The sequence below is a fragment of the Rhagoletis pomonella genome, unplaced genomic scaffold (genome assembly GCF_013731165.1).
Source record: "Rhagoletis pomonella isolate Grant_MI unplaced genomic scaffold, Rhpom_1.0 Rhpom_scaffold_00008, whole genome shotgun sequence".
Taxonomy (NCBI): Eukaryota; Metazoa; Arthropoda; class Insecta; order Diptera; family Tephritidae; genus Rhagoletis; species Rhagoletis pomonella.
The window spans coordinates 17884871-17897813 of NW_023458562.1; the positions used below are offsets into that span (position 1 = coordinate 17884871).

General features: G+C 35.6%; 1 protein-coding gene across 1 annotated transcript; it reads right to left on the minus strand.

Annotated features, from left to right (window-relative positions):
- Nucleotides 1-4142: 4142 nt before the first annotated feature.
- Nucleotides 4143-5787, minus strand: LOC118744282 (the record flags this gene model as incomplete). The annotated part of the gene is given in 1 exon segment (XM_036477183.1): nt 4143-5787. A coding segment is annotated over 1 exon segment (749 nt), but the record flags the coding sequence as incomplete, so codon positions are not given.
- Nucleotides 5788-12943: the final 7156 nt, after the last annotated feature.

Consider the following 12943-nt stretch of genomic DNA (forward strand, 5'->3'; position numbering starts at 1 on the left):
TCTTCCCGATCAACAATTTTCGGGCAGATTTTGTAAAAAATATTTAGTACAGATTTGGTTGAAAAAAATGTGAAAAATCGCGCCTCAAGTCTTTTTTTCAGGACAAAAAATCGATATAAGGGTTTGCTGTAGAAACACTGTTGGGCCTTCAGAAGATAGCTCCAGGCATGCTCTATAGACCCAGAATTTGTTGTAAAACTTGTACAAAAAATTTATGAGAAATTCGCGCTTGAAGATTTTTAGACAAAAATGCATCGGTCGTACGAACTTTTTGCGAACGAAGTATGCCAGCAGCAAGGACTCATTTTCACAATTTTCTGAATTTTTGTGCGCAACTTTAAGCCATCGGTTGGATTTACTACATTCAGAAATTTCTTCCCGATCAACAATTTTCGGAAAAATTTTGTAAAAAATATTTAGTACAGATTTGGTTGAAAAAAATGTGAAAAATCGCGCCTCAAGTCTTTATTTCAGCCCTAAAAATTGATATAAAGGTTTTCTGTAGAAACACTTTTAGGCCTTCGGAAGATAGCTCCAGGCATGCTCTATAGACCCACAATTTTTCGTAAAAATTGTACAAAAACTTTGTGAGAAATTCGCGCCTGAAGATTTTTAGACCAAAATACACCGGTCGTACGACCTTTTTGCAACCGAAGTATCGCCCAACTGCCAGCAGCAGGGACTCATTTTAAAATTTTTCTGAATTTTGTTGCGCAATTTTCAGTCAACGGTTGGATTTACTACAGTCACAAATTTCTTCCAGATCAACAATTTTCGGGCAGATTTTGTAAAAAAATATTTGGTAAAGATTTTGTAGAAACCTGCAACCAGTCCATTTATTAAACAATAAAACACATTTTTTTTTATTTTGGCTTATATTTTCGTTAATTTGTGGTTTTTTTTACTTTTATTTATCTAATAATTTCTTGCTCCATTCATGTTTTTAATTTATGCTAATATTTATTATTATTTGCTTCGTTATAAGTAAAAAAGTAAGTTTATAATTTCTCATCTTAACGCAATCTTGTCATCACGCTTTTTTTTTTTAAATAACATTTATTTTTATTATTAATATTTTTGGATTCGTTGAAAAGGAAAAATAGAGAATACTTCTTTTCTTTGCTTAAAAACAAGAACTATATGAATAGATATATGTAAGTTGGCTTAAAATTGTGTTTAATAGTACTTAGATGCAAAATAAAAAAGATAAAAATATATAAAAATTTAATACAACGTATAATTCAAGAAGCTTTAAATATTTATACAATTATTTATAAAAATTTTAAAACTTATTCGAAAATGCTTAATTTATAATTTGACGCATGAAATTGCGCACATATTTCGAAAACAAAAAAAAAACTGTGCACTTTACTTAAATTACTCATACAAGCTCAATACGCTTTTTAATACAATACTTTTTACTTTATTTTAGTAAGGTACGAGTTTAACTTTAAAAAAAAAAATATAACAATTTTTCAGCCACTAATGAAGCCTAAACTGAATAAAACTTGTTGCGTTTTCGGTTGACGGGGAATTACAATTTTTCACTTAGGTACTTTGCAAGCACATGTACATATGTACATATATATGTGCAAGCAACTGTGCAAAAAATTTTTGCTTGCTTTTGCTTTAAAATATTTAATTTTTCAATTTTTGTTATTTTTACTAAGACATACATATGAATCCTTTTAAGAAAAAGCACTTATTTTCATCCAAACACAAACAATACAATTTGGTAAACTGTGATTTGCAATAAATATAGAATTTGCATAACAAGTCAACAATTTTTAAATGCGATTTTCGTCCATTTATAGATTTTTTATTTTTTTTTTTGTATTTGTTTTGTAGGTAGAAAAATTCATTGAGTTTCAATTTTTGTGGGCGGGAGAAAGGAGTATTTGATTTACTTACATTTTACAGTTACTGCTTTTTAGTTAAATATAGTTTTTATGCTTGGTTTTGTTTTGCACATATATTTCAAATTGCCTTTTTATGTACAAGTTTTAATTAAATTTTTCATTGTTTTAATTTCGTTACTCCATAAATTTCTGCTACAAAAAGTAGTTAACCAAATTATATTTTAAAGAAATTTCAATTTAGCTACTGTAGTATTTTAACACTAGGCGTTTTTTACATGCAGATTAGTTTCAATTAGGGGTTCCACAAGACATTTTAAAGTCGTAAAGTCTTAAAGTCGTAAAGTGTTAAAGTGAAAATATTTTTAAACGCATAGAAAATATATCATTAGCTCTTATTATGCCCGCGAAATTCGTATTATCATTTCGACCGTTACTTCACATTGAAACATTTTACGACTTTAAAACATTAAGATGCCTAAGTCATTTAGTGTATCCCCTAAATATGTGTTTACACTATTTTTCGGAAATTTAATATCTTCTGTTTTTTTTAGTTTTTAATTTTAGAATGCAGTACAATTGATTTTACAATGATTTTTTGTTGTTGTCTCGTAAATATACACATGTAGTTAATTAGTTTGTGTTAATTGATTTTCACATATTACTTAGTTTGAATGTACATTTGTATTGATTTAGTACAAAGTATTCGCGCAAGTAAGTCTTTCCCCATTCTATTGTAATTTTGTTCATTATTTTGTTGTGGCTAACTAAAGTTTGGTATGTATGAGTGCGTCTAAGCGCGGTCATAAATTTACAGCTAGTTATTGAAATATTTACATATCTGTATGCATACATATACATATGTACAACCGAATGCTGCTTATTATTATGACGCAAGGGTGCAACATACAACCTCAGCAGGTGGAAATAGAGCTGCTGGTCCTTCCCATTTTCTTACAGCGCAATTCGCTTGAATGTTTAAGAAACCACTGTGTTATATGATATTTTCATGACTAACCGTTTTCATGCCTCTTAGGCGCTCGGTAGCTTATAATTACCTCTCGAAGTCAGGGTGTTGAAGGTTTCGAAATGTGAATAATATTCCCTAGCTGCTTAGGTTTGATCTCAACCGCCTGAATGTGCCACTGGTCGATATAAAAAATTACAAATTTGGTGCAAGTACTAATATCTATAGCTAGCTATTGGTCGAGCTTCAGCTCAAACCAGTTGATGTCTTTAGTTGTAAGACGCCTCTGAACAGCAGTTGGTTATTAGGGAAATTTTTTCACACAGTGCGTTGTCGCTGACTACGGAGGTACTAATTTTAATAGGAAATTTTTCCTACCATTTGAAACCTCAAGTGGCTGAGGCACTGAATGCCGTAAGTAGAGTTGTGCAATTAAGTACTACCTCTAGTTGCCAAATCTAAACTAGCCCAGAAATTAAAAATTTCCTAAGTTTTTGGCTGAGCTTTTGCGCCTTGATGCTGTCACACAAAAGTGTGGGACTTCCAGTTTTAGGCCACCTCCGAACAACAGATGGCTTTTATGAGCAGCTTACCCATGAGAGAAATACACTCGACGATTTGCCATTTCCTACCGAACGCGAAAGTTGTTACATCGAATATTTGGCAAAGAAAGCGACCATCGCTTCTATCGTGAGTGCTGAGTGAGGTCTGGCTACTTTGTATCTTAAAAAGCAATGAAACCAACTGACTTAATAGACTTTCCATGAGCTACAGTTCTTTGTACTGGAAAATAATTTAGCAATTTTAGAAGAAAGCCAGTTCTCAAACGACGATTCAATCTGATAGGGTAAGAGTTCTAAATTTTTTTAAGGTTGGGCATTCACTAGAGAACGACACTTGAGATTCAAAAATCGATCAGAGGTTGAAAACTTTTTTTTGCTGTTTTTGGAAGCATGTGCTTTTGAGGAAATACTTATATATGTACATACTGCACACAAAGTTCATGTTGCGCAATATTAATCACTGTGAGGTGTGGATTCACTCGTTTTGTCTAAGTTTTCGGTGCTATATACGGTGGCGGGAAAAGAAATAGGCACGCGACATTTTAACAAGTTTTTCCCTCTTTTCTTTTCTTTATTTTATTTTTTTTAATGAAATTCGACGAATTTCTACATTTGTTCATCAAAATTTCAAACTTTTTATTCAGATTTTTTTAATTCTAGTTTCTAGTTACGTAGCCCATTATATTTTTGTATGTAAAAGGCAAGTTTCCAGATTGATTTTTGTTTTCTGTGCACTGTGATAAAACAAGTTTGAAATTTTGATGCAACTTCGTTGAATTTTCTTAATTTTTGTACAAAGTTAAAAATTTGAACATAAAAAAATAATAAACACTGAATTAGCAAAGGAAAACTAACCGAAACCGGTTAAATTGTCGTGTGCCTATTCATCTTCAGGACCCTGTATTTAGTAACATATTTGTATATACTTATGATACAAACTAATTAAGTTTTGCGCGTAGGTACTTCATTTTATGCCTTATTTTTTACTTTTTCATTTTTTAAGCCTAATTTCGTATACTAACTAATTCTAAGTGAATTACTCTACATGGACTACAATACATACATACAACATGGCTGCCAGTTCCACCAGCGCTTCACGATTTATTTCGTTTGGAAGTCTTGTTGTTTTTTGTTCACCTTGACTTAAAAATTAGAAATCTTCTCAGGCTATTTTCAGAAAATATAATCGTAATACATACTCATGCCACTATGCCGAAAAATTATATGTATATGAAGAAAAAAAATATTTCAAAAATAGACATTTATTTTTTCTTAATTTAAAATATTCGTAAAAATTAGAAATTGTTATATTTTCTTTTGAAAATGCCTGAATTAAGCTTGCCGGCTTTTACCTTAGGTAGCGTTAAGCGAATACAACGAAATTTTCAATTCCGCAACTCAGCATTGATTTGTAACTTTTTAGCGAAAAAATTTTAAACGAAATGCTTAAAATAAACATACTCACTTACTAAATATTTAAATTACAAGTTTTTACACAATGCGCCAATTTTGGCATCAGCTCCTCCTCCTGCCGGCTCCCCTTCCTAGCGATTGTCACACTAGACGATTGTGGTGCGCTCCGTGTTGCTCGTACACGTACTGCTCCCACCGATGCATACAAACTGACACTTAATGTCCTCTTTCGGTAATTCTCATGAGCCCACTGTCTCATAGTTGCCGCTACCCAGCAGCGCTGATGATGAGTTGAGCAGCGGTGTGCCGGCTGACGTTGTTGTAGCGGACGACATTGCTGTCGTATCCATGCCAACACCCGCACACGTACCCACACCGGCACCCGCTACCGCACCCGTGCCCATATTTATGCCACTTAGCGACAGCGCACCCATGCCGCCACCGGTCGCTGCATTGTGCGTGCGCGGTGAGGTGAGCAGCGTTTGTGTTGCGGCGAGACTAATATTCCCCGATGTCATCGATGAGGTGAGCGCGGTTGGTATACCATTTGTTGCCATCGAAGCCATCGCTGCGACTGCGGCCGCCATCGAGGCGTGATGCTGCAAGGCGCCTGGATGGGGTAGTGTATTACAATGCATGCCGCTGCTAGCGTTGCTAGTAAGACTGCCGCAAACACCGGCGGCGCCTACACCACCCGAGCAGCTGCCCTGTGTGCTGCTATTCGTCTGCAAGGAGCCGTTCGATTGACCGCCCAGTAGTGGCATGGTGCAAGTGGTTGTCGACCCATAGGGGGAGGTGGGTGAGGTGCGCGTCTCATAGGCGGGCAGGTAAGAGCGACCGGGTATGCGCGTGTAAATGTTGGGTGGAGTGCGTGTGGAGAGTAGTGGTGGTGGCGCGGTATAGACTGGGCGTTGGGCAGCAGGCGCGCGTTGTGGTGTATTGTAGAGGCTGTAGGCGGGATTGGTGGTGAGCGAAAGTTCACCATACTAAAGGAAGAAAGAAAAGAAAAAGGGGAGAAATGAGTAAATTATGATAATCTAATATGTATGCTCATAAATAAATAAATAAATAAGTGGAAGTGAAATATGCGAGCTATTTATTAAATATTTTTAAGTGCTACTTATGCAAATATGTAGCACCCTTATATGCAGCACCAATTTTACACACGTGTTGCTACCTAAAATGGACTTTATTAAGTATTTAAGTGCTTCTATGTGGCGAGTTTCTAATACTTAGCAGCTATTTTCCTATTCATACAAACACCCTTCCAACATTATGAAAAATATATGTAATTTATTCTTTAAAAACCTCTTTTCAAGCATCACTTATCATTTTTTGCATCTAAAAAATATTAAAAGCAAAAAGGTACAATATTCTACGCTCCTTAGCTTGCTACGCAACGCTAAAGTGGTGCTTGTTCATGTTACTCATACGCCCGGCTGGTCACTCACACCTCAATGCCTTTCATAATATTGCATTGAGTTTATATCCCTGAGGCATACAACATAACCTCAATAGCAGCTGTGGCATAGCAGGTTGTGACATACATATTTACATTTATACTTTGTTGACTGCTGAAAATATATGTTTGTAAATATTTACAACTTTAATGCATTTTTAGTTTCATAAATACTAAAGTATGTAAAGTGGCCCCAATAGCTACAACATACTCACTCCTCCCATTTGGTAAGTATCTAGCATATGCGTATGTATGTATATGTGTTTGTTTTTTGCTATTAGCTGTTAAAGTTAAGTTTCTCCTCGACCTAACAAACCGAACTCACACTAAATTGGCTTGCGAAAATATGCTGGACAACAATCCTAATGCTCCTTGGAACAGTTCGCATAGCAAATGAGTTCAAATTGTGGTGGTTGCGTTGCTCGTTATTTCAAATCACAAAATTAGTAAAGGACTATAGGCACGAAACTAGACGAATGAATGAAAATAAAATATTAGTAATGGAATATTCCAATGTAACAAAAAATGAAACTATGGAGGAATTACTTTGTTGACTGTACCGAAGATTTCGTAAAATTCGGGTCAGCAATAAGCGAGTAACTTAAATGGAGAACGATTGTCAAAAAGGCGGGTATCAGGCTTACTAAACCTATAAAAGGGCCTTTGGAACCAATCGGGAATTACGGTACACATGTCGAGCCCTAACCGTCAAAAAGACGTAATTGAAATTTTTTGTTTAATTTTGTTTTTGATACAGGAATGCATCCAGTTGCTCTAGGACCATTTCTGCTTCAAAAAGATAATTCAAAAAAAAATTTAGCTTACGTCTTTTTAACGGTCAGATTTCGGGAAGCCAGCCAACTTTAGAAACACGCCGATACTGTGTTAAATTAGAAGAGGCCGGCTGAAGGCAACCAAAGTAGACTTTGAAACTAAAACCGTATAAAATTACGCCGATTTGGTACTAGAGAAGATTGAGAGAAAAGCCTACATGTGGTAGTTTATGGTATATCCATTTACGGTTATGGTGCAAAGATGATGTTAGTGACCTGCGACAGTCTCTACTCGGAGGACCTGCTGCTCAGTCAGTATTACCTTCCGCCAGAAGACTACTGAGAATTATACTGCTTAAAACCACAATTTCAGTCGGCAAAAGTCACTACCTTCGTCCCTAGGGATGTGAATCAAAGTAATAAAATTAGGGACATTTTACGAGTATGATTGTGAAGTTAGGGGAGACGGCATGATTGTGATGTCTGAAAGTCATTATAGTGGTGGTTAGGAGTTCTTATCGGCGTCTTCACATCGCACTGCGCAATTGCAACAATGCTCTAAAGATGGCAAATACCACCGAGGTTTTTCTGCAAAAACTGCTGCAAGTGCAGAGACGATTCCGACAACTGGGATCATGCTTATTCTCTAGTATGAAGGTGGAATTATTAAAACTTATAAATTTTATTTAGGTTAACAAGTCGCTCATAAGATTAATGTATTGATTATTCCTTCCTTTATCTTAATAAGAAAATGCCAGTAATGATTATCAAAAATATCACTCGATTCTTAGAGGCTGTGGTGTAGCGGTAAGCAGTGCGCGCTTCCACTCCGAAGGGCCTGGGTTCAAGCCCTGGAACGGATTTTTAGGACCTAAAAACCTATAAAAAAGGCAAAATAAAATAATGAAATAGGCTGGAAAAAGCAAAATAAAACAACGAAATAGGCTGGAAAAGGCAAAATAAAATTGCGAAATAGGCACGAAAAGGCACTAAAAATCACAAAAAAGGCAAAAGAAGACACGAAGGCAATCCGCACATTAAGCGCCTAATCATAGCAGTGTAATCGTTTCGGCATACTAAAGTATGAAGCTTTTATTACGAACACATGTATTTGAATGATGATCTGTACATCACAATTCATAATCATGTTTTCGCCTAATCATAAAAGCTTCATGAATCGAAGGGCCCAACTTTCTAAGGCGCTTGCTGTTTTGAAATCGTCATTTGTTTACTTTTTTGTGTTGGAAATAAAAATTATTTGTCACTTCAATAGGAAATAATTGAGAATTAATGATTTTGTGCTAAAAGTCGTGCTAATTTTACTAAACTATAAGCCTTTATGCAATATTTTTCTGCAGAAATGTTCGCAGAAGTGTATCATTGAGAAAGAACGGCCAGAAAATATATAATGTGTGGTATATGTGTGCCTCAAGGGCTTATGCAGGGCGCGGTAGTGTGCAGAAGTGGAGTCGTCATGCATTCGTTTCGGCATGTCGAAACGATTACTCTACTAAGATTAGGCGCGTAATGTGCGGAGTGCCTAAGAAAGACAAAAACCGAAAAATAATCAAAAAAATATGAACTAGTTTCATTATATGAAAAATTTTTGTTTTAAAACTTTGACTATTTTCTCCTTTCGAGTTTTTAACTTACAAAACTTCAGTCTCTATAGTTGCAGAAACATTGAACCACAAAATGCATTTTTAAGTTTTCTGGCAACATTTTCAATCGATTCTCGCGAAGAAAAGCCTTGATTGTACTAAACGTGCGCTCGACGTGAGTTGATACAAGTGACACCCAATTTAAATATGGAACGTTTGAAACTTTAATATTATCGGGAATAAGGGATTTTTCCTATAATCACTTTCTAAAGGTAGAAAAGACAAATATCTTAAAAAAGGCATAAAAAGGCAGAATCAAATGTGTATATATGGAATCTGGGAAAGCTAAATCGTGGACATTCTTAATCGAGTATACTCTATCTCTTTAGCAGAAAAAAAGCAATTTCCATAAAATCCGTCCCCGGGTAATGGCTAATTTCCAATAGGTATTAAATGCAGAATTTGTAATGACCAAGTTCATTAAAAAATACCCGTGCCAATACGTTAACAAAAATAATCGTTATGTCTGTTTTCGCATGTTTTTTTTTTTAAAACATACATTTTCTGTCATTCGAATGCTTAGTGAAAAATCAGTATAAGTGATATGCGAATTCACTTTGAATGCCTCTTTGTTAATATTATAACTGCCCGCCAAATACACATGCTCACTTTATGAATACTTTATTCACTCATTCACTTGTGTGCACATAAATTATTAAGTACTTTACTTACGCTCACTTCTGACAGAGTTATGAATAAAAACATATTCACATACAAAATAATTTTGGCAATGGTTCATAACAATATTAAATTTTTACATTGACACTTTTATTACTTAGTTTGTTTGCAATATTTCATTTGTGAATAAATTTATTTACCTTCCAGGCAGATGACAAACAACAACTAAAAAATTAGGCCTATGTACTGCTCCAATTCAGAGCAAAAGCAGCGGCTTATTATTTGCGATGAACTGTTCTTTTATTTCGCTCTTCTTTTGCTTTTTTTTTGTTTTTGTTATTTATTTTTTGTTGCATGCAACATTGCTCGATTTCCTCGTCAACGATTCGGTATGTTGTTTTAAGGCATTTGCGTGCTTGTCGCTTGTGTCACTAAACTTTTTACTTGACGCTGTTAAAAGCGCGGCTGCGACACCTGTCAATTTAAGCTATTGAATGTGTGTTCGCATGTAGGAGTAATATTTTTTCTTTTGCTTTTCCGTGACTCAATACCTTTTGCGCCACTTTTCTTTCAAGCTGAAATGCTTGTGTTTGAATTTTATGCCTTTGAAATCCTTTCTGGGCATTTTGCGCCACCTTTTAGCTTGCTCTCCTTCATGCTCAGTTAGGCACATGTCGCAGTTGGGCTTTGTATTTTGTTTGGCGTTTTTTCTTTGTCAAAACTATTTTGCTTTGTGCTTAGCATTTTTTTTCTTTTTACCCACTTCACTGCTGCTATTTTTCGCCCATTTTTCGGCAGTCAAATAAATAATTTAGCACTCACACATTGACAACTTCAAAGCAGCTAAAGCTATAACACGGCGCTCACACACGTACGCGAATTTATTTGTCAAACTGCTGTGCGCACACCTGGTAGTGTGCTTAGTCCGCAGCTGCTCATTTTATTTGTGTGTAGGGGATTGGCAGCATTTGCACATAAAAAGTGACTTTGAAAAGTTGCAAGCACTGCGTGACAAGTGTATTAGCCTACGGAACAAGGAAAAGCACATAAAAGCTCAGTTTTTTTTTTGTGAGAACGAAACCAACGCTCAGCATGAAAAAAGCGTTCTTTTTAGCAAATTTTTTTTAGTCCCTCATTTTTGGCACTTTCGAGCGGCTCTTTAATTACTTCTCAGCAGCAGTGCTTGGTTGGATATGTTTTCGGCTGCCATGGCGTATGAGTAACATTTGCGAGTATATGTACTTACAAAGCATTTTTACAAGCTTTTTTTCCAGCTGTGTTGCGACAATTCTTTTTCTATTCCTTTCTAGTTCGGTCACACCTTTTGGCACGGTCTTAGATGTATATAGATTTAATGCTCACACGTATTCCGAATCTATTTAACGGGTGATTTTTTTGAGGTTAGGATTTTCATGCATTAGTATTTGACAGATCACGTGGGATTTCAGACATGGTGTCAAAGAGAAAGATGCTCAGTATGCTTTGAAATTTCATCATGAATAGACGAACGATCTGCCACAACGTCGAATTTTCAGTGAATGGGCCCTAGAAAAGTTGGCAGAAAATCCGCTTTTTTATCGACAAATTTTGTTCAGCGATGAGGCTCATTTCTGGTTGAATGGCTTCGTAAATAAGCAAAATTGCCGCATTTGGAGTGAAGAGCAACCAGAAGCCGTTCAAGAACTGCCCATGCATCCCGAAAAATGCACTGTTTGGTGTGGTTTGTACGCTGGTGGAATCATTGGACCGTATTTTTTCAAAGATGCTGTTGGACGCAACGTTACGGTGAATGGCGATCGCTATCGTTCGATGCTAACAAACTTTTTGTTGCCAAAAATGGAAGAACTGAACTTGGTTGACATGTGGTTTCAACAAGATGGCGCTACATGCCACACAGCTCGCGATTCTATGGCCATTTTGAGGGAAAACTTCGGAGAACAATTCATCTCAAGAAATGGACCGGTAAGTTGGCCACCAAGATCATGCGATTTGACGCCTTTAGACTATTTTTTGTGGGGCTACGTCAAGTCTAAAGTCTACAGAAATAAGCCAGCAACTATTCCAGCTTTGGAAGACAACATTTCCGAAGAAATTCGGGCTATTCCGGCCGAAATGCTCGAAAAAGTTGCCCAAAATTGGACTTTCCGAATGGACCACCTAAGACGCAGCCGCGGTCAACATTTAAATGAAATTATCTTCAAAAAGTAAATGTCATGGACCAATCTAACGTTTCAAATAAAGAACCGATGACATTTTGCAAATTTTATGCGTTTTTTTTTAAAAAAAAGTTATCAAGCTCTTAAAAAATCACCCGTTATAAGTGTATGCATATTTTCACAAGAATATTGTCACATTTGCGACACAAAATCGATTGAGCGTGTCCGCGTGCATTTTAGCTGTATTCAAGTGGATTTTATATTTGCTATTTTGTATTAGCTTTTTAAAGTTTTCCTCGATATTTTTGTTTCTTGTCAAGGCACAATATAAAGTATATACATTAGGGCGGGTCAATTTGTATGACAAATTTTTTCGACTATGCGCGTATATCACAGAAGCATTCTACGTGTATGACTAAGCAAATTTTCCGAAGAAACCATGAGCCTAAAATCAATTTGGAGTTTTTCAAATTTTGTCTTAAAGAAGTGCTTAAATTTTTTATAAAAACATGTTATAATTTCTGCACTCATCATTTTCTTAAAACTTTGACCACATTTTCTTCGACACATATTTTTGCAATTTAAGAAACTCCAAACTGATTTTAGACCCATGGTTTCTTTGGCAAATTTTCTTAGAAATACACGTAGAATCATCCTATGCTATCCGTGCGTACAAACAAAAAATTGACCCGCCCTAATAGCCAAATAAAAATTGTTGTCACGTTCTATCGGCTCATAAAGCTGGCACTCGAGCAGAGTTGCGCGTACATAACTAAATACATACATATATTTGTGTGTTTGTATGCAGAGCGCAAGCCAACGCTTCAAGTTTGTGTAGTTTGTGTAAGCTCTATGTTTTCAATGCCATTGCAAACAATAGCAAATGCCAGTGAACAGAAGTCAAATATCAAACAAATGCCGCCACAAAAGAAAAATGTTGGTTTTCCTGTGGCGTGCGTGCGGTTATTTGCACAAACGTGCTTACTTGCTTCCCCCTCGAGTGCGCTTCCCGTGAATTGCACTACAATTTGCCTGCAAATGGATTCTTGGAAATATAGTTCAAAACTTGCAGAGTATTTATGTGAGTAAATTGTTATAGCGAATAAGAAAATATTTTTATTTACTTTTCCAAGAGGTAAAATGTCGCGCAAAGTTTTATTGACTCATCGTTCATGAAAATGACTCATGTTTTGTTTTTTGAGATGTATGCATTATGTAGATTTTTTATTTTTTTTCTTCTAAGAAGTAAATGTTTTCATACATTTTTTTCGAAATGAAGTAAACGAGCATCTTTCTAATGTTAAAACTGCATTGAGAATAGGTAAATTTTCCTTATAATGACTCTAAAGGAAGGTTGCCAGAAGTGAAGATTTATCTTCATAAGGAAGACCTATTTAAAAAAAAATATCGTCGTAATCTTAAACTGAATATATTAAAATGAAAACAAAATTCCATATTAAAAATCTTTACTATGAAG